We start from the raw sequence: 24,014 nt of genomic DNA, 5'->3' as shown, positions 1-24,014 counted from the left end.
GGCATTGTTTTTGATTGGTTTTTTTCTTACTTTCACAATAGAAAGCAATCGGTTTGTGTCCATAATAATTATAGTGATTGGCTTACAATTAATGTTGGAGTACCACAAGGTTCTGTTCTGGGCCCTTTATTATTTCTCATTTATATAAATGATATTCTTTACCAACAGTTTTTGGAGATATCAAGCCTATGCCGATGATATTGCTGTTGTTTATAGTAAGCCAAATCTAATTAATGAAGCCATTATTTCTAGTGATCTTAATAAAATTAAAAATTGGCTTTTCTGTAATGACTTATCCTTAAATATATCTAAATCTTTCCTTCTTCAGTTTAACCTTTATGGTGCCATTCCAGCTTTTCCTTCTATTTTTTATCATTCTAGTGATTGTTATACTTACCCTAATTGTAAATGTCCCAAATTGACTCAAGTTTCCTCTGTTAAATATTTAGGAATTATTTTAGATCGAAAATTAAATTGGCAATTTCATATTAATTCTTTAGTTAGTAAATTAAAATATAGTTCTATGCTAATTTTTGAACTTAGTCAATGTGCTCCTTATCATATTTTGTTAAGTGTATATTATGCTCTCTTTCAATCTTTCTTACAATATTGTATTTCAATTTGGGGTGGCACATATAAGACTTTTTAATTCCTATTCACAAGTTGCAAAAAAGTGTTTTCTCTCTTATTTTTACTCATAGGCTTGATACCGATTTCAGTAAATTTAACTCCCCTCTTTCATATGATAAACTTTATTTATATTTTTTAGCTTTATCTACATTGCATGTTTCTTTTAATAGGCCTTTTAAAGTCACTTCATATTTTACACGACTTCAATCTTTTTTTCCAATTAATGTACCCACACCACGTAAAACAGTTACACTTCATCAATATCTTTATTTGGCACCTCGTATTCATAATTTTATTCCTTATAGTATAAGATCTTCTATTAATCGTGTTAATCAAAAGAAATACTTAAAACAATGGATCTTAAATACTGATGATAATATTCTGGGAACTTTATATTGATTTTGTAAGTTTTGATTTTACTTTATTATGTGTTTAACCATCACAGGACGAGTTAACTCTTTGTTGATGGTTTTATATTGATATTTGATTTTTTGTGTCTAATTTATTGCTTAATAAATTTATTATTATTATTATTATATTATTATTATTTCATTGGAAGGAGAGACATTACAGTTTGATACCAAAGTGTTTGATGCAGACAAATGCTATTGTAAATTATTTACAAGCAAATGGTGTTACTAAGGTTTCATAGATGGATTGTGTTATTAAGGAAAGTGTATGATAGGTAGATAGTTTTACACATGGTTTATATGTTTTACAAAGCTAGTTCTTCTTTCTACAGGTGATCAGTGTTACTATACTACCATAGGCCTACATATAGAGTTCAACTCTGCTTTAACTTGTGTTTATAGTTCTTATTCGTATATTTAACTGTTTTACAAAGGTGGATGGCTTTCATTACGTGAATTGTGTTACTAACGTTCTATGTGCTGCTCTGGTAGTTGTTGTTTCTACAAACACATCTCAATGGGATAATAATCTCATCATAGGGAATCTCGTCATGCGACGACGCCAGTGTCTAAATTTAACATATGTCCTAGAAGGTTACAAGTAAAAAAACATTATTTTCATAAGGCAACTATTATAACACAAGTGCAAACGTTAAATAGAAAGAATTAGGACGCAGGAATGGGAGCATCAAAAAAGTAAGTAAAGAAGGTAGGAATGGGAATATTATAACAATGTTGGTTTTTGGAACGGTGCAATTCCAAAGTGGGTGTAGCCATTGTTCCACCCATTTCTATTTTGTGTTTTTTGTAACTTGATAATTGTTCAAACTAAGTGAAATATATATATAACTAACTGGCTCTACTGTAAACTTTGTTTCGACCAAGTACAGAAGCATGTATGTATTCACATTACGAAACTCTGATGAAATGTATGACATCATAAAGGGGGTTTGATATTCAGAAGCAAAACAGGAAACTCCAATAGTCATACTTAGCTTATATGAGGCATTGTAGCTATCTGAGTGGTAAGGGGTGGTATAAAAGAATAGTATTAAAACTGCTGATTTTTGAAATGTTTAAAGTCGTTGAGTATTTAGAAAGGATCGGCAACTGATAAAACTCAATTCAAATCTATAATTGGATCAAAGTTCAAAATAAAAGACGAATATCGATGGGTAGAACAATGGCTACATCTACTTTGGGATTGCACCATATCAAAATTCATCCATTTCTACTTTGTTTCCTTTTTTTGAGGTCATATTTCCAAATTTTATTCAAATTCTTTTTACTCTTGTCTCATAGCTTGTTTTGGTACTTAGTGTTGAGAGTGACTGGTTAGGCCTATCCTTCTTGTAGCTTTTCTTAAAGCTAAATCTCAAGATTTCCGAGCTTTCTGCTGATATTTTTGTTATGGTTTCATTCGATCTAAAGAATGTGTTTTCTTTGGCTGTATTAATGGCTAAAGTTTGTTTTGCATATTAAGCATTACTGTTTATAATCTTATCTCTTTTCTTGAAGTAATGCTATCTTCGCTAGGGCAAAGACTTTCAAAGTTATCAAAACAAGATTTTAGTTAGAACTTAGATCTGGAGGATCTACATAGTACACGTTCTTTGTTGTAATTTTTTATCTGGTTGATACATATACTGGCTAACTGTGAAGCGTGTGTGCATATGCAATTACGTCCTTGTGTGTGATATCAAGATGTGTTATCACTTAGCAACTCACAGGACATCCTTGTAATTATAGAATATGACTACTAGTGTATTGTTAGCTCGTTAACTGTGTTGCAAAATTCATATTGTTATTACTTTTTATTACCAAGGTTTTCAGTTGCTTAAAAACTACATTCAAAAGCATGACAACTTACATTACGTGTATCACTTACTTCTGACAGCTTCCATCGCCCAAGTTCGCTGTGAAAGATGGTTTTATAACCTTTAAATTTGAGAAACAAGACTAAGGAACACTGATAGTATGGTAATATGGAAGTATAATATATAGAACAATTTGATATATTTCTGACAAATTTTTAGATGAACAGTAGTTTGTGTAATTAAGTACAAAGCTACACACTAGGCCATATGTGCTCTGCCTATCACCGGATATCAAAACCCAGTTTCTAGCGTTATAATTCCGCAGACATACCGCTGTGCTACTGGGATATCACCACTGAAGTGCTCCTAGGTTTTGCCAATACCCCTAAAGGGGTGGGTTCCCGTTCGCCTCTAGTAATAAACTGAGCACTAATGTCTTATAATAAGCATAATTGTAATACTCGATTTTAGTTAATAATTTTCGACTTAATGTTTTTAGTACTAAGTGTCTCTTTGTCTTATAGCAAAGCCACATTAGGTTATCTGCTAAGTTCACCGCGGGGAATCGAACCCCTAATTTCAGCTTTGTAAATAAGTAGCCTTACCGCTGTACCAGCGGGATACTTAGTAGTCAGTCTACACAAATTATTGAAATGCCATCAACTATCAATAATCAGAAGTGTGTTCATAAGAATTTTGTGGTCTTGGATGTTATATGACAAATGTTATCATTTTTTATCATTACTGCACAATATTGGATGTTATATAACAAATGTTATTCATTTTTATCATTACTGTACAATATTGGATGTTATATAACAAACGTTATCCATTTTTATCATTACTGTACAATATTGGATGTTATACAACAAATGTTATCCATTTTTATCATTACTGTACAATATTGGATGTTATATAACAACTGTTATCATTTTTTATCATTACTGTACAATATTGGATGTTATATAACAAATGTTATCCATTTTTATCATTACTGTACAATATTGGATGTTATACAACAAATGTTATCCACTTTTATCATTACTGTACAATATTGGATGTTATATAACAAATGTTATCATTATTTATCATTACTGTACAATATTGGATGTTATATAACAAATGTTATCATTTTTTATCATTACTGTACAATATTGGATGTTATATAACAAATGTTATCCATTTTTTATCATTACTGTACAATATTGGATGTTATATAACAAATGTTATCCATTTTTTATCATTACTGTACAATATTAGATGTTATCCAATAATGGTTTATATACAGAAGTTTTACAAACAATATTGAGCCTTCTATCTGGTCTGAAACTGAATATTTCATTGATGGTTCACAAAGAGCGAATTAATTTCGAGTTGATATCGATACAACTCCTTTAACTAGCTCTTCATTGATCATACACGAGGTTTTACAACTAAAGTTATCTTATGTTTTCGTACAAATACTAATGTCCAATGGTAATCCGCTGAAGTTAAGTTGTTTGTGATGTTCGAAATCTGTAAAAGTTCCTGTTCAAATATCTGCAGTTCCCCAATTAATTAGTGTTAATCACAGTTACGGCTTCCGAGGTTTATAGTAAACCAACTGTAGCAGACTAACAATATGTATTGTCTATTCAAGTTGCTTTGGTTACCTTTTATAAACTCTTAAAGAGAGTTTCTAGACATTTCAGCTAAAACAACGTTACTAGCAATCATTAATATTTACAGACATACACAGTACGTCGATAATCTTCTACAACTTTAGTGAATAGGCGAAATGTCGCAATACTAATTTAACAATATGAGTTACGTGCATTTTTAAATATATATTTATCTGAAACAAACATCGATATTAAAATAAATATATAATAATACATCAATCACAAATGGAAGAAAAACGGTATCTTTAATTTCAAATGATTAACTCGTTATTTTGGTGATTAACGTGTTATTATTATTATTTGTCCTGAATTTTGAAGATAAATATATATAATATTTGTGTGCATTTCTTCTTGATTTTAACACTAGATGGAGAAAGTTTCGATGGAAGAAGCTTATTGGACTTCATGTACTTAGGCTTAAGGTACTAATTACAATTATCATATTTCTTACGGTTTTCTATTTACTAAATTTACCATGGACGAAATGGGAATTAACCTACGTGAAAAGGTAATAAATAAGGATTATATGATCTTCCTTAATAAATCCAGTCTCTACCGTATATAGTTAACAGGGCTAGTACTAGTACAGTAGCTTAGAATTTCATTTTCAATAATTATTAGGGATAACAGTGTATACTAACACATCCGCCCGACTTAGTATCATATGATATAGTCAATATTAAGCTCATCTAATTGCTCATGAAAACTGATTATGTAAATAGCGCCAATACCATCATTATGTTTGTTGTATGCCAGCCTGCCTGATCAGTTCTGGTGTTACGCAAATATCCTCGTTGGTAATGAAGTGGATGTGGCAGATGTAGTGTGGTTGGCACATTATTACAACACTTTTTGGTTTCACTCATAGTATCTTATAATGTATCAAAGGATTACATTGTGGTGTCCTTTTCAAGGTTTTACTCATATACATTGTTTCCACACTACAAATACAGTTATATTATTGTGACATAACTATATTATTTGTCTTATTTTGTAAAATTGTTTTGAGGGCTAACAATTTTACAAAATAAGACAAATAATATAGTTATGTTTAAGAAGCATTTATGTGACTGAAATAAAGTAACAAATATAGTGCACCCAACAGCTGTAATACAAGTAATATATCAATTTTTTTCGTAGGTGGCATAATAAAAACTAATAATGAGAAACCTTTATTTTGGTTATTTGATTTTTAAAAGAAAATTTTAGTCATGAAACTCACTAAGCAGAACAAACTTTAATACAGCAAACTAATTAGAAATGACAGTGTTTTGATTATTTGGGTATTTTATGTGATGTAATTGGATTTAATTGTTCTTTTGATTAATTATATGTGATATTTATCAACCTGATAGGTTATCAGTGAATTGTCTATTACTACTCACAATTTTTTTTTCACTTGAGAAATATATTTTAATCTTAATATTTCAGTGTGTCATTAAAACTGCACAAAAACACTGTATTAACTATTCCAGTCTTAAAGTTTGTCATTGTAAAACATGAAATTGATGTGTTAGTTAAGAGCTGTCTGTTTTTTTGTGTTTTTATTTTCTGTATATAACAAAAGTTTTCTTTCATCTCGTGTAACAGCAAGAAGAGTGTGCATCTGTAGAACCTCGTGTTTCAAGTGGTCTTAATCTCTCAGCAGCTGATGTGTTGGATATTGAAGATTTGTATACTAAATACAAGGTACATGTATTTTGTTTCAGAGCTAAAACTATATTACAGTTAAGCCATTTTACACATTTCTAAAAGATGTCATGATACAATTTAGCAAAGGAAGGTGTTTTGCCTCAAAGTTCTCAGTATAACAGTCAAAGAATGAAGTTTTGTAACATAACATTTATATTAAAAGATACATTGTATAATTTAATGCCAACTGGAAAGAACTTTAGTGAATATATAGATTGTTAAGGTTCTGGTCTGGTTCCAAAATGGCACAGAGTGGGTCTTGCACTGTTTATGGATGATTAAGGGAATTACATATACAATTTCAAGTTCTACTTGTGTTGTCATGGTTCACATTCTGTAATGAATCTTGTTTATAATAAGTCAAATAACATACTTATTACCAAACACGTACCAAGACATTCAACAATTTCAATTTTATTTAAATCTACTACCCTAGAAACTCCAACGGCAACTTGAATTCCTAGAAGTCCAAGAGGAGTATATAAAAGATGAACAGAAAAACTTGAAAAAAGAGTATCTTCATGCTCAAGAAGAAGTAAAGAGAATCCAGAGTGTACCCTTAGTCATAGGGCAGTTTCTTGAAGCAGTAGATCAAAATACAGGAATTGTGGGTTCTACAACAGGCAAGTTGTATTTTATTTTGCACAAGTTTTAAAATAATACATTTACAAACAGATTGAGTTTTTGTTTAGCTCTCTGATATTCTTTAGATTTATATTCTATTTCTTTACTAGTTTTATTTAAATATTAACATGCATTTTTATTGAATTTTACACAATAACAAGAATTTTAGAGTTTTACTGTTTATTATAATTGATACAGCAAAGAAGGAACCTAAAATAACTCCAGACGGATTCTGTAATACATGTGTATTTTTTGAAGTAGATTTTGTTGAAAAAATAAGAAACGCTTATTCGTTATTGCTTTAAAACAAGTGCTTTAATTTATAGATATATCAATACATAGGGCAAAAAATTTTTGAATAAATTATTTTAGTTTTATTTTTGGTGAAAAGTTGACCTTGATTGTGTCCCTTCATTCAGTTGTTCTTAAATTCTGTTATATTTATAATGCCCGTTGCTGGTACAGTGGTAATTATACAGATTTACAACACTAAAATAAGTGGTTCAATTCCCCTCGGTGGACTCAGCAGATAGCCCAATATGGCTTTACTATAAGAAAACATGTAAACTATTTATAATGTTCTATATAAAAATTCTAATTTTGTGGTAGTTAATTTATTTGTAGTAAACAAATGGAATCACAAAATCATTATAAGTTGCATCAATTCATAATATATTATTTGACTATTATTAACATTTTCTTAGATACCACCAACAACCAAAGTATTATATTGGATGTATTTTAGCTTTACCTACTTATATGTACATTTTGTGTATGGTTGTCCATCCTGTAGTCATAATAAAGCTTCATTAAACATACTGAGACTAAATGTGGTTTACTGTACTGTATTTTAATTATTATAATCTAAAAGCTTGAGAGGCTGAGTTTTCCTTTATTAGATCATTTTAGTGCCAAAAAAATTAAATTACATTGTAAAAGATACCTCCCTCACTGTTCCATCATGAAACTTCAACACTATGAAGAAAACAATGCAAAACAATTACAAATCAATAAGCATTTTGCCTTATACAGTTTATGCTTGAAGTTTAAAATTGCACAGAAAATTTCTGTACTAGGAATTGTATATGTATTTGTTCTTTTATTATTACTTCATACCCATTTAATTTTAATAAAGACAAAATACAAAAGTCCACAATTTGAGTGCTATTTAACCTGTTGACTACCAAGTATTTTAGCTGCTACAATACAATTTTAATGCTTCTTCATTTTGTAACTTTTTTCGTGATGCTATTTTGGATCGAAAGTGAAACAATTTGTAAGTAGGTCAAATGCATGTATGGTACTGACATCTAGCGTTGAAGTTAGGTATTATTGAGAACGAATTATCTCGTCTGTGGCACTGAACAGGTTAAAGGTAGCCCTGGAAAACTAGGAAGAAAGTGTCATCATGTGAAAGAACTTGAGTTAGAGAGTTTCACATTTTCGTCTTTAGTTGATTGTTTGAACCTACTTGTTTTCTTAACATTGTGTAATTTTATTTTATTTTTCTTGAGAAACCTGTTCAGAATATCTGTCACTGGACTTTCCTTAATTGTTGTTAAACCATTCAAAACATTATAATAAATAATTAAAATGAAGATTTTCTAAAGTAGTAAAAAGAGAATATGGAATAGAAAAGTGTAACAAAGCATGTTTTTTTTATTTTTTTTATTTGTTTTTTGTTTTGACCAGATCTAAAATGTAGATAATAAAGAAATAAAAATTGTTTATTCTATGATCATATATGAGATGAAGTTTTTCAACTTATTACTTAAAAGTTTCTAATTAAAAGTAACCTTGCAGGTCAGAGCTGAAATAACTTAAAATTATATAAATAGTTGAGACAGTCCTAGATAAAGTGACTAAAAGTACTTGAAAATATATAACAATACATCAGAAAACAGTTTTCACACTTATGGTGGGGACTACTATGAATTAGATTTGATGAGTTATAATTGCTTTTAGTTATTATGATAATCATTATTTTAATTATGTTACAGTTTTAATTTTATCAGCTGTGTTTGTTAATGTTTGCAGGATCAAATTATTATGTACGTATCCTTTCCACTATTGATCGAGAACTTCTTAAACCCAGTTCTAGTGTAGCTCTTCATAAGCACAGTAATGCCTTAGTGGATGTTTTACCTCCAGAAGCAGATAGCAGCATAGCAATGCTTCGTCCAGGTACGTCATACATCACATTTAACCCAAATTCAGAATGTATACTTATTCTCAAAATGGAATGACTGTTCATAAAGCAAAAAGATCTGTTGAAACATCACTCAAGTTCATAATTTTAAAAATACTGCTCTTTATTAGACTTTCATAAGTGTCTAGTAATAGAAAATTAGTCCATACTTGTTTTAGTCAATTCTATTTAGAAACTTCAATTCAATGCCATATTATGTTAGGCTATCTTGATATTCTGCACGTAAAGGTTTAGTTACGCTAACATTAAATGTTACTAGTCATTGAGGAGTGATTTTATCACGAGGTGTCTTTGAAAAGATGTCATAGTTTAACAGCAAACTTTTTATACATTAGATTTTTTTTAAGCACCTGATGTAACAGTATTTAAAATAAGGTTATTATTATAAATATAGCCTGATGACCTCTTTTACAGACTAGAGAGTAACCTACAACAGCCAAAATCTAAAGTTTGAGATATTCTTAAACTTCTTACTGGACTCTTTCTTATACTAAGATAATTAACAGTAATTATTTGTGTTAAAAACTATATTACTTTCTTTAGTTTCCTCACATACAAAGATTTTAATCTGTTCACTGTGGCTAGGATATACATGTTTCCCAGTTCAGAAAGAAATGTATGTTCCAGCCACAGTGAAAAGATTAAGACTTTAGTTTCTTTTATTTTAAGACAACCTTGTGCAATTTCAATGCAGTTTTTAAGAAGGAAATGAAGGTTGAAAAACAATCCTTTTGTATTTTACAATTTATATTAATAAGCATTTACCTGAATAATTGAAGACAGTTTATTAAATTTTTTTTTTTTAGATATTCAGGAGAGAGTTCAATCATAAAAGAGACAAGTGTAACACAAGATATGGGAAACAGCAAATCATTTCACCCTTCAAGGCTGTCTATCTACACCAGCCCTTTAAATTATTTTTCAGGAAGTTATGAATTTCCCTCTTAAAACTTCTGTAAAATGCTAGCTTCCATTACTGCCAACAGCAACTCGCTACATCAGCCAATTGCCATGTTACATTATTAAGAACTGTCTAATTGGAACCTAGTCTGTCTTTTTCTGAATTATAAAGTATTATCAAAAGACTGTAGCGATTTAATATTTCTTTTGGTCTCCAGAATAATTCTCCAAGTAGCAATAATATCTCTCACCATCATTTTGTCAAGGAAAGTTAGTTTAAAAGGCCTTACCTCTCCCAGTGTTATAACTCTTCTATCCATTCTAATAGTTCCTCCCCTTTGCATGGATTCCTGTACATGGTGAGGGGACCTCCCAGGGAAGGTTCTGTTCTTTCAGTTTACCTCCTCTGGGATCTAAGCATCCACCCATGTGTTTGCCATGCGTGACAACCTGTGAAGGGGAGGGGAGGATCTTCGTGGTTGAGAGGTCCACCCTAATACACCACTTTGGCCTTGAATTCCTGTAGATAGGTGGCCCCCCTTGGGTCAATCAGCTGGTCCATTTGGGCTAGGGTCAATCAAGTACCAGTGATAGATGTTCTCCACAGTTGTTGTGGACATTATATCTGATGCTGGTGTTTGGGTATAGTGCTCACAAAACCCTGGCATTACTGCAGTGCCCTCGTTTGACATTTAAGTGCATCCCCTCGTAGGTCTCCATGGTGGGTGGGGTCAGTGGGAACCGAAATTTTCCTTTTTTCATTATGGACACTCCAATTAAAAATCTTAATAAAAATAGTGAAAAAACAGTCTATAGGTAAGTGACCACATCTTGAAGATTCTGAGCAGCAATCCTTTCCATATGTACCATCTGTTGTACCTCATTTTCTTATATTGCATTCACTTTCAGACAAACCTTTAGGGCAAATGTCCCCCTTTTTTATTCAGAAGGGACTGGAGGGACTTGCTGGCTCTCCAAAATCAGTAAAGAAGCTTTGATCTGGTGACATACTGATAGAAACATCCACATATCGACATAGTGAACTCCTCTTGCATTCAAAGGTAATTGGGGATATACCTATTGAGGTTACACCTCATGCTACTTTGAATTCATCATGATGCATTATTGTTGAGAGGGATTTGAAGAACATCCAAGAGTCTGAGGTTCTCACTGGTTTCTCCACCCAAGGAGTTTCTGCAGTGAGGCATATATCCACTCGCAAAGATGGAATTATGATGCTGACCAATGTCCTCATTCTCACATTTACGTCACCTTGTCTGCCTACCACCATCAAGGCAGGTTATCTTTATTGCAAAGTACAGCCATACATTCCAAACCCTCTCCGATGTTTTCAGTGTCAGCGGTTCAGTCACTCGATGATGTCACGTCATGGTTCCTTGATGTGTGCTCATTGAAATGGTGAAGACCATGATGCCTACGAGTGTGAAACGGATCCTCATTGCATCAATTGCAATGACTCTCACCCGTCCTACTTTTGTTCTTGCCCTAAATGGTTGGAAGAAAAAGAAGTGCAACATTTGAAAAGGATTCATAACATTACTTATTCTGAGGCTCACAAGGTGCTGTCCACCACTTCATCTCGGGCATATGCTGCTGCACTCCATTCCACTACTACAGGCGGAGATGCAGACGGATCTCTCTTTTCCTCCAGAAGAATCATTTTGACAACAAATAAGTCTTTTGACCTCCATGGTTAAACAAGTTGATGAATCAACTTCAAAACCCATCTGACCCTTCTATACATTCCAACAAATCCCAAGATCCCCTTCCTTTGGTTTTGGGTACAGGAATTTCCTTGGATAAATCTTCATTTCTCACCCCATGATGCAAAACGATCATTCATTCACATCCTCAGTTGCTGGAATCCTCTTCCAACAGCAAAGATCTGCCCAGTTGACGTAGGGTAGGATCCATGGAGGTTGACTGACCACTCTGAAATAAAGACAGTAAAGAAAAAAGATGTGGCCTTTAACAGAATGGTTCTCCACCCAGTTCACCTACATGTAAATAAAAATGGCCATCTTGATATAATGGGACTGTCGAGGTTTACGTTCTAATGTGGATGACATCAAAACACTAATTGCTTCCTACCATGCTGTATGTCTCTCCATACAGGAAAGATTTCTGAAACCTGCTGATACAGTCATTGTTCAGCAGTTTTCTTTGTACAGAAATGACAGACTGTGTGATGGACGGGTGCATGGAGGGGTGGCATTGTTGGTTGATCAGCATGTACCCACCCTGTCTTTGCCACTCAACACACCCTTGGAGGCCGTAGCCATCCGTGTTTCCTTTGGTCGTACCATTACTATTTGCTCTCTCTATATGTCACCTGGAGAAACCTATGATCAATCAGACCATGATGCTCTCATTGAACAGTTGCCATCTCTCTTTTTATTTCTGGGGGACTTTAATGGACATCATCCCCTCTGGGGAACAGCTGATGTTGATAGTAGAGGTTGCATCATAGAGCATATGCTCTATGATCACAACCTTTCTCTTTTCAATACTGAATTTTTGTCTTATTTTCATGCACCTAGTCATTCCTTTACTGCTTTTGATCTCTCCGTTTGCTCCCCTTCACTATTCTCCCATTTTTTTTGGAGGGTTGACAATAATCTACAATAGGCAGTGATCATTTTTCTATAATTTTGAGAGAGATTGTCCGTGATCGATTCCACCCGACCCCGCATGCCCTGGTGGAAATTGGATGAAGCAAACTGGCCATCTTTCAGTGTTCTCACAGATCTTGATCCTGCTGTTGTCTGCCATCCATCAATAGATGACTGTGTGACAGCAGTAACTGACTGTATTATACAAGCAGCTGCTCAGTGTATTCTTAAAATCTCAACGAGTTTTCCACGATATCCTCATCCATGGTGGAATTCTGCCTGCCACATGGCATGGAAGGCCGCACAATGGGCCTGGGATACTTTTCGAAGGTATCCCACGCTCTCGCACTGCATCGCTTTCCAGCAGGCCCGTGCATGTTCTCGGTGAGTAAGACATCAAAGCCAGAAGGAATTTTGGATTAAGTTCACAACCAGCATATCTTCTATCACCAGTTCCAAAGTCATATGGGACAAGATTTGAAAGGTCAGTAGGCAGTATAATGCTGTCCCCCTCTCAGTCATGCTCTCTGATAGCCAGGAAATAGCTGATATCCAGAGCATCACAGGTACTCTAGGTGAAAGCTTTTGCCGAGCATGTAGCACTTCTGCTTCTTCCTCCACTTTCTTAGCCCTCAAGATTCAGGCAGAACAAACACCTCTGTCCTTTGAAGCTGATTGTATCTATGACTATAATCGTCCCTTTACACTGGTGGAACTTAAACTGGCTCTTCATCAGTTTGACCTGATGATGTACATTATGAAATGTTGTGCCTTCTATCTCCTGCTTCTCTTACTGTTCTTCTGCTTGTTTTTAACTGAATCTGGCAAGAGAATGTTTTTCCTGATGCCTAGCGCCATGCCATTGCCCTACCTTTCTCTTAGCCTGGGAAGGATCCGACGGTTCCTCCAAACTACCATCCAATTGCTTTGATGAGCTGTCTCTGTAAGAATTTAGAGAGGATTGTTAATGCTCATCTCATTTGGTTACTTGAATTAAGCAACCTCCTCTCACCAATCAAGTGTGGGTTCCAATGACAACACTTTACCTTGGACCACGTGATTCCACTTGAAATGCCCATCAGAGAAGCCTTTCTCAAATGACAACATCTTGTATCAGTATTCTTTGACATTGAGAAGGCTTATAACACAACATGGAGGTAGGGCATTTTGCGAGACCTCCATATATACGGGTTACGTGACCACTTGCCCATTTTTATCAACAATTTTTTAATGGACAGGAGATTCCAAGTTTGTGTTGGTTCAACACTTTCCTGTTCTTTCCAACAGGAGCTTGGAGTTCGTCAGGGCTGCGTTTGTAGTGTCACACTTTTCAATATAAAGATTAATGCCATCACTGAACAACTCCCTCTTACTATTCCAAATGGGTTATGTGTTTATGACTTTCACATCTCCTGTCAGTTGTCGAACATGAGGTATATTGAGCAGCAGCTACAAACTGCCCTCAATCGTTTACTGAAGTGAACCATGGCAAACTGCTTTATCTAAATCTCTCTAAAACCGTTTGCATGAGATTTTGCCACCAACAGGGTTTTCACCCTGATTCTGGATTGGCAAAGTTATCTATGACCGTAAGCTGACCTTTATACCACTGCCAGGACTTCAGATTTAAAGATGCTGGACCCCATTCATCATGCAGGACTTTGGCTCTGCACTTTCCCAGCTCAGAGCTTATATGTAGAGTCTCATGAACCTTCTTGCACCTCTGCCATTTGCAACTGTCTTTACTATGTGTTTCGAAACTTCGTTCCTTATCAAAGCATCCCACCTGGGATTGTATTTTCCTTCCTCGGTGGGCCATACTTTTTCAGAATAGATGATCTGCCATTGCTCCTTTTGGCCTTCGTATCCACGCGCAGTTAAATGAATTGAGTCTGTCTTTGGATAACATTGCTGTATCCACTGGTCAGCCCATCCCAGCATGGCTTCTTACAGTCCCCAAATGTGACCTATCTTTAAGTCATCTCAGAAAAGCAGACACTCCTGATTCAAAATACTGTCTGTTATTTGCTGAACATCTTTCGAACCATCCTTCCACTCCTTTATACAGATGGTTCAAAATCAGGTGACTGTGTGGGCTCAGCCATGGTTGGTTGTGAGCAGAATCCGCTCTACAAGTTCTGTGTTCACTGTTGAACTGTATGCAATTTCTCTTGCCCTGGATCACATAGAAGCTAAGCAGTATTCAAACTGCACTATTTATACTGACTCACTTATTTCTCTACTAGCCCTGGAATTGCTTAAATTAGTTCACATCCTGTTCTCATCGATATTCAAAACCGACTGGCCAATGTCTCTTTAACATCATCTTTTTTCGAATTTTTCTGGATACCGGACCATGTTGGTATTCCTGGAAACAAGCTCGTCGACACTGCAGCTAAGTCTATCTGCTCTAGCACTATCACCACTGAGTCTGTTCCATACGTGGATTATGGTCCTGTATTCAATGCTCGGCTCCATGCCAGCTGGCAGTTGACTTGGAATGAGCAACGTGACAACAAGCTTTTCCAAATAAAACCCTATTTGGACTTTTGCCATCTTGCGTCCTTAAGGATCAGAAAGAGGAAGTTGTTCTAACTAGACTACACATTGGTCACAGTTTTTTAACTCATTGTTTTCTTTTACCTCGAACTGATGCACCAGTGTGTAGTTTGTGTAACACTCAGATCACAATAAGCCACATATCACTTTCTTGCCGTCATTACGACTTTCAATGACGGCACCGTTTTAAACATATTCTGTCTCAAGGTCTGTCCATAACATTAGACAGTGTTATTGGTCATGGTGACACTGCCCACCTTAGAAATGTTTTAATTTTTTGAAGGCGACCGATCTTTTAATGCTATTTAAGCTTTTTTTAATTTATACATTAGACCTTTTTTTAATGTGATTCCTTTTTAAGAATTGCAGTCCATCTAGTTCGATTTGAAAACAGAAAATGGCTCTAAAGTCAAATAACTTGGACTGGAAAGGCCAACTTCAGGTGACTAACACTGCTGTTCAAACTACCTGTTAGTCATCCTGGTGAGTTATTATTCAAATTTTGCTACAAGTCTTTTAAAATTTTTATTACTTCACTTTTTGAAAATAGCCATAACATCAAATAACTCGGAACCAGAACTGGAAAGGCCAACTACAGGTGACTGACGGTGGTTTTTGTACTTACCTGTTAGTCTTCCTGGCAAGTTATGATAATTACAATCATGCTACAGAAAGTCCTTTACCATTTGTATTATTGTAGTTTTTCTCTTGATGCTGTTGACTAGATGTAAACTTAGGTTTTATGCCCTTTTTTCTTTGTTTTATTTTACCTTAAATTCCTTTTATAAATTTCCTAATTTTACTTTAATTTTAACTTTTTATTGGATGTTTGACACAGATAGCCAGCTGCTTTGTGTTGTAAAACATCAACCAATCAACTTCTTTAATAAGGAAGCCAAACCTGTAGACAGTATTACAATCAAGATGTAACTAGACGTAAAGGATTACCTCTTTTGACTTATATATCAATGTCACAAAATATTAGCTTTATTACTAGCAACAAAACTATCTTGTAATGGCTCAAGATATTTTTCTTCAGCCATTATATTGAGTGGGGTCCCTTCTGTATTAGCTTGTGGACCAAATTGTGATAACTCAAAAGCAGTATCTTACCCTCATGGTTATGTCATTTGCCGAATTTTTGTACAATTTACCAATTGATCCAAGTCATTCTATGAACCTTAGCATCCTCAATACATATGAAAGATAGAAATGACCAGGTCAACTGTATTAATAACTAATAATCCTTCTATCAGTATCATAAAGGTAAAGAAGGAGTAGAGACTAAGGCTGTGATATACATGGAAAGAGTTAGATTTTATGGGACTCCATTAACCTGTTGACTGCCAAGTATTTCAGCTGCTACAATACAACTCTAATGCTTCTTCATTTTGTAAATTTTTTCGTGATGTCATTTTGGATCGAAAGTGAAACAATTTGTAAGTAGGTCAAATGCATGTATGGTATTGACATCTAGCGTTGGCGTTAGGTATTATTGAGAATGAATTAACTCGTCCGTGTCACTGAGTTACCGATCGGCTTGGATGAGTTGTCTACGGCACTGAAGAGCTTAATGATAATCTTTGCTCTATCCCATCCAACAATCCACTTAACTAGGTGTTCTCCAAACCATGCAAGTTTGATTTTTTAGCTATGCATTATAACTTTTACATCATCTAGATAACAAGAAACATCCTTGAAACACAGATTTCCTCTAGTGAGTCTATGCTGGCTCTATCATATTTCACTATATGATTTTACAAAATGTGTTTCACTACTTTAGAATTTTACTCATGTCAGAAATTCCAATACTTCCAATAGTAATATCCCTGTTCCTAAGCATTCAAATATCTGTTTTTCCAAAAATAGAAGATACTCAAACCATATCATGGTATTTGAGAAAAACCTTGACCAATCTCCAGTTTAACATTTTGCTTTTATTTAATGTACTATAAAAAATCTTTGCCCTTAGCTTTAACATCATCACTGGTTGATTGTCATAACCCTTCCTGAATTTGTCAATCAAATAAAGCTTTTCTACAATCATTAATCCTGCAACCTGACTGTAAATTTAAAAATATTATAATTGTGTTTTTTATTTCCAGTTTTCTCATTTGTTTAAACTTGACAGTTTGAGATTGTACTTTCCAAATCATTTCTTTTTTTTCCATTTAGGAACATGCTTATCTATAATAGAAAGCAATCTCTTTTTTTAAGATTTCCCATATTTGTTTAGCATGAACTTTTAATGTATTACCTTAATTCATTGATAATAACTCTTATCTCATGGCCTCAAAATTGGACTTGAAAATTAGGAACTAAAATTGTCGTCTTTATCTTATCATGTAATGAAACATCACATGTAATTATGCTGTAGTCACTCCTCCTTAAATGTTCCCATAAGAATTACCTCAGCCATTCAAATAGAACAGTACAATCAAGTCAGTCTTTGTATAGTAACTAATTATTATTTAGTTACAACAACTATACTGACAGAAATAGTTGTATATGTTTGGAATTCATCACAATTTCCTTTCAACTAATTATACTTTAATCTGCACTGCAGCTGCTAACTTTGTATTGGTTTGTGTATTGGTAAGAGTATATTATTTTATGTAGAATATTTAGCTTACTTGTGTTTCAAAGCTGTATTTATAAAGTGATAAGTTTAAGAGCAACCTGTAGTCTCTATGCTTTAGAATTTATCTGGTGTTTAATGTACGAAATAGAAAATCCTTCCTAAGCAACTGTTTAAAGGAAAATGCACATTTATAAACCAGTTCTTCATAATGTTTTAATTATTTATTGTCATTCTGCACTTCTATATCAACATGATGTTCTCTTGATCAGATGAGAAGCCTGAGGTATGCTACTCTGATATTGGAGGTTTGGATGTACAGAAACAGGAGATCAGAGAGGCTGTTGAACTACCTCTCACCCACTTTGAACTCTACAAACAGATTGGTATTGACCCTCCCCGAGGGGTTCTCATGTATGGCCCTCCAGGTTGTGGAAAGACAATGTTGGCTAAGGCTGTAGCACATCATACAACAGGTTAATAGCCATTACTCTTGGTCCTAGTTTTAATTATACCGGTACTACATTTTTTTAAGATAGATGTCTTTAAATGCTGTTTCTTTTATATTAAGTTCAAAACTGTAGTGCATCTGACTTTGTTATTAAAGAAAAGTTGACTGAAGTGAAATAAATATACTTTTGTGACTTTAGATGTAAAAGCAGCCATTTAAATGTTTCTGTGTGAAATTTTAATTAAACTGATTGAATAAGTTCAATGGTTTATATTATCATTTCATAAAAGACAAATGTCATTCTAAAAACTATGATTTTTTTCCAACCTTCTCTTTTTTTCTTTTTTTTTCTTCTTAGCTGCTTTTATAAGGGTTGTAGGATCTGAATTTGTTCAGAAATATCTTGGTGAAGGTCCAAGGATGGTGAGAGATGTCTTCCGATTAGCTAAAGAGAATGCACCTGCTATCATATTCATTGATGAAATTGATGCTATTGCAACAAAACGATTTGATGCTCAAACCGGAGGTTGGTACTACTTTGTATTATAGACTAAGAAGTAAAATTAAGATATTTGAAATGTTATCTTTTAAACCAACTTGTTCTCCATAAGTAAACTCAGACTAGAGACAACTAATCACAAATTCTCACTGTTAACAATTGAGATATTTTTGTCCAATTGAATAGCAAAATTTGACAATGAGCCAATGGTCCCAACATAGAAAGTAATTATTTTTTGTTGTTTTTTTTATTTTGCATAACAGGATTCAAGTGATGGATTCTCAGATCCACAGCTACATTTAGCCCACAAATATGTTCTCTATATAAACTGCAATTGTTTTGCAATTTTTGGAATGCTATTATTAGCATTCTGATCAGTCATTGCTCATATGACAAAAGTTCTTTAATCCAGTTTAAAACATCTTAGTGGGCTCTTTGGGATTTGAATTCATTAATATGATACAGAAAAATGTCGAAAATACACTGAAAAAAGGTGCTAGAAGAACATGAAATGCTTATTCTGGAATATATACAAATCTCTTGTTTATAGTTGTTAAAGAATACCATACCTAAAGTTATTGACTGGGAACAAGTGGAATAAATAAAAAAATATCAAGTGAATGTGTTAAGGCATTTTTAGTGAGGTTTGAACTTTTAAAATGAAGACACTGTAACATGATCCCAGCTTACACATGTTTGTTGTTTTATCCAGTCAGTTTGTTAACCTTAAAATTGTTGATGGAGTCCATCTATATTGTAGCTTTTTAGTAAAATGTTTCCAAAGTGATTATGCAATAAATTGCTCTTCGGACTACATTTGTTTGTTACAAAATCCTTATAAATACATAACCCAGAAATAAAAGTGAAAAAACAACATCAGTATCAGAGTGTGTCTCACTTGTTGCTGGAGTGGATTTCCCGTATGTTTTACGTATAATGCAAATAATCACACAGACACATAGTTTCTTTCAATGAGTGTTTGACAGCTGAAAACAATGTTATTCAATATGTGAACCTCATGGGTATAAAGAAAAATAATTTAAGTTCAAATAAAGTTTATAAAACATAGAACAGTATGAAATTAATTTGTGTGTACCACAACACATTTTTCTGTTGTCAGCTGATAGAGAGGTGCAGAGGATTTTGCTTGAATTATTAAATCAAATGGATGGTTTTGATCAGACAACAAATGTTAAGGTAAGTATCCCGATTGTTTGTGCTTACTGAGAGAAACAAAATTAAGTACTCATGTACACCTCTTACTTTGTGGTTAAAATTTAATCGGTATAAAGCACGATGTTAATGCCTGAATATTATTTGGACAGAATAACCCTGTCATAGCATTTATTTTAAGAGTTGTTTACATGTTTGGCAATCAGTTTCATGTAGGTTATATTTATACAAGAAATTATGGTTATTATGTAAAAAGAGGAACGGTTTTTAAGGAAGGTATTGTATCTTGAAAGTGACTTAGGATAGAAATAAATGTTGTAATATTTGTTAATAAGTTACAGTCCAGTTTAATTTTGGGATCCTTTATACATGTATTGTTCATGTATTCTTTGTCACTATTCCAAAATCAATGGTATTCCAAGACATTACAAGTGATATGAAAAGACAAATAAAATACCATTTCTTCAACACATAGTACCTAATATGCCAACAGTGCAATACATTTTGTTTATAACTGTGTGAAATATTGGACCCTTCAGTTAAAAGGGTGAAGAACCACTAGTTGACAAAACAGTACATAGAACACTTTTATACTTTCATTTTGGGTTGAAAGAGTTTTGAATACAGTTTGTCAAACCTCATTACTTCTTCATCATGAGCTTATTCATTGCTAGTGGTAACTGAAGCGCATATTCCTTGTAGTAAAACATTGAAAATTGCAAGTTTTTACTTCTGAAAGATAGTATATTGTAGTTTGCACATTGTTTTTCTTCATTAACTATTGCTAAAACTAATGTACTTTTAAATGATATATTATGGAGTATAATTTTACAAATGTTTCTGTAAGAAAATTGCTTACACTCAACAGTGGTTTAAACCATATTAGAAATGATGTATTAGCTAAAAAAGATTCTAAACACTTCTAAAAAAATGTTTTTACAAAGATCTTCATGGTAATTTTAAGATTTTCTTTTGTTATTTAACAGTTTTTTCGAATAAGTGGTAATATTATAATGCTTGAAATTGCTGAAAATTTATTACACTTGTCTTATTTTACCAGAATTTCACAAGTGAATTAAAATGTATAACTAATAAAAAAAACTGGCACAAAATCAACTGCAGATACTGTTTTTTAATGTTTTACTTTCTTTATAGTTTACTAGAAAAAAATACTATTATAAATGCATCATTATCTCTGTACATTAAGTGTTAGTGGATTTAAATTTGGCACAGAATACTTGTCCTATTAATAAAAATTAACTTCTTTTTTATTACTAGTTTTATTAAACTCCTCTCTACATTTATTATATTTTAAAGATAAAAATCCTGGTTAAATGTTTTAAAGTTTCAATTAAATTGCATAATACATTTACAAATTTTATTTCAATTATTTTTGGTAGGTATTTTAAGTCTTTTGCTAGTTTAATTTTTAAAAAAGAAAATGCTATTGAAAGTGTTGTAAGGTAACTAAGAATATATAATTAAGTTTCAAAAGTATTCTTATTAAATATTCTGTTCACGGTAGGTGATAATGGCAACCAACAGGGCAGACACCTTGGATCCTGCTTTATTAAGACCTGGACGACTGGACAGAAAGATTGAGTTCCCAATGCCAGACAGGAGACAGAAAAGATTAATATTTTCTACTGTTACTGCCAAGATGAATTTGAGTGATGAGGTTGACCTTGAAGATTATGTTGCTCGACCAGATAAGATCTCTGGAGCTGACATTAATGCCATTTGTCAAGAGGTCAGTGTTAATTGATATTTGTTTATTTAGCCTGTTTTTAGCATGTCTGTTGTACTTAACTATGAATATTATGTGGGTAATCTTTTTGTTACAGTATTCTGTTTGTATAATGACCAGGATGTTCTGTTTTAGTGTTAACAGGACAAAAGTGTTTAAATCTTGCAGTATATCAATGTTTTGAGAAATTTAATTTCAGTAATTAAAATTGTTAAATTAAATTGACTTGATAGTGAGACAGAGATAGGTCTATTTGTCTTTTTAATAAAATTATGAATTCACAAAATAAACTTAAAATTTTACAACACTCATCAAACAATTATTTATTTTTAAGCACAAGGCTAACCAAAGGGACATCTGTGCTCTGCCTACCAGAGGTATTGAAACCCAATTTCTAGCAACATAAATCCACAGACATACCACTGTGGATCCAATTAAACATTACTATTAGTACATTTGAAATGTAAGTTAAGCTTCGCATAGGATCAGAAAAGTTACTTTTAACATACAAAAGTATTTTCTCTTTTTTTCTGTGTGAAAATCATACGTTAATTTGTTCTTTATACAACAACAAATAAATTCATACCAGAAGATGCCCTGGACTTTTTTGTAAGCAAATTAAGTTTACTTCTTGGAGGTTTGGCAAATGGGTTATTACTTTTGTAAAGAAATTCTTAAAAGTTATTTTTGAACTACTAACCTGCAATCTTGTACAACCATAAATTTTTAATGCTCTTCCAGCACTAAAGATAGTACAATATAAGTTAGAAACATGTAATGAACTAATTTAAAGTTTTTTATCTCAGTTGAACTACTTTTCTGTTACAAAAAAATATGAAATCTTAGGATATAGTGCTCTACTATAAAAACATGTTTACAAAATTAGTATATGTTACACAAACTAATCGTTTTTTTAGTACAGTAGTATCAGTGTTTTAGTGTAAGATCAGTACATTTAAATGAACAATGTCTCGATTAATTGTAACCAGCACTTGAGATAACTTCTAGTTATGAAAAATCAAGATAGACAATACCATTACAAATCTGTTATTGTAACCAAGTTGGTAGTATGATGTTAAAGCAGACAAAAGTAAAAAGAACAGTGTAGTTTTGGTTAAATGTGCTGTTAACCAGGGATTTCTTATTGGAAGGATCTGTGTTTAAGGCACGTAGTAAAGATCAGGCATTGTTTTAAGAATAATAAATATTGTCTTACACACCAGCAAGTATGGTATTGCTCAGTTAATAAAGAGTTAATATTGGACTGACTTAGTTTGACTATGTAAAAAAGTATATTCTTCCTAAGTGAGATGATGTACTTGGGTTTTGTACTCTTAAGTAGTTATACTAAAGTTTGTAAATGCTTTCCTTGCTTATTTGTAAAATATAATGAAATTCTTTCTACTTCCCCCCTCCATTTGATTAACATACATTTTTAAAAATGTATTCCATTTAATGTTTATCTTTCTTCTCAGGCTGGTATGCATGCAGTGAGAGAAAATCGATATGTTGTGCTCACAAAAGACTTTGAAAAAGGATATAAAAACAATATCAAGAAAGATGAATCAGAACATGAATTTTACAGATAAAAAAAACACCACATCGATTCAGCATGATAAGACTGTATTCTAAGCTTAAAGCATCTCCAAGGTAAAGTACTTTAAAAATAACTATGTACACATTAAATCAAAAGCTCTGTGGTTCTGAACAAGAAAAGCAAATGTATATTTAATTTCTGAAATAAAAAAACAAAAAAGCGAGTTCAATTCTTGCTGTTTTAATGATATGTAATTATTTATTAACATTCTGTCATTGTATTTGTAAGGTCATGTTGATTAGAAAATGTAAATATAGTTGGTGGTTCTCTGTAACTGCCATGTTGAGCCTAGCATGCCACATTTTAGTTTACAGCCATAGGAAGTTTTTTAATTATATCTATACTGAAACCAGTCATCAAAGAAAGCTAGTCTCAGAAAGTTGTATTGGTTTTTATTGGATTCATACTAAATTTACATAAAAATGCAACATGGTTAGTGAATCTATAATAGTAGTAATTACACTTAAGTCAAAATGACATACAAACACTATTAAAGACTTTCATTCAATAAACATTCATCTGATAGGTGTGTTTTTTGTCTTAAGTTATACTTTATAATCATTGGATTTCTGCAGTACTGCTTGATAGGTAGTTTGATAGACAAGTGGCATAATCAAGTAAAATCAGTTAATAGAGGAAGATAGTTCATGAATATTATTACCTATATCTCATGAACTCCTCAGACAAAAATTTTGTACATGTAAACTACTCAAAAGGGTCAATAATGAGATTTCCTTATTTGCAACTTAGAAGATACAGAGACTGTCAGTTTGGAATACTAACAGCAATAAAGCAGTAATTGTAGGTTTTATAAGCATTGCTTGTGTCCACTGA

At 32.9% G+C, this 24,014-nt stretch overlaps 1 protein-coding gene across 1 annotated transcript; it reads left to right on the top strand.

Moving 5' to 3' along the window:
- The first annotated feature begins 4,882 nt into the window (after positions 1–4,882).
- Positions 4,883–23,344, top strand: LOC143255399 (26S proteasome regulatory subunit 6B-like). Its single transcript, XM_076510998.1, has 9 exons — positions 4,883–5,026; positions 6,109–6,207; positions 6,647–6,833; positions 8,872–9,018; positions 17,986–18,189; positions 18,523–18,690; positions 19,784–19,860; positions 21,362–21,586; positions 23,059–23,344. Exons 1-9 carry the CDS (start codon positions 4,994–4,996, stop codon positions 23,170–23,172), a joined length of 1,254 nt encoding a protein of 417 aa, XP_076367113.1. The 5' UTR covers positions 4,883–4,993; the 3' UTR covers positions 23,173–23,344.
- Positions 23,345–24,014: the final 670 nt, after the last annotated feature.

This window comes from Tachypleus tridentatus, chromosome 7 (assembly GCF_004210375.1).
Source record: "Tachypleus tridentatus isolate NWPU-2018 chromosome 7, ASM421037v1, whole genome shotgun sequence".
Taxonomy (NCBI): domain Eukaryota; kingdom Metazoa; phylum Arthropoda; class Merostomata; order Xiphosura; family Limulidae; genus Tachypleus; species Tachypleus tridentatus.
The sequence above is the reverse complement of the archived record's forward strand: the minus strand, read 5'-3'. Positions and strand labels throughout refer to the sequence as shown.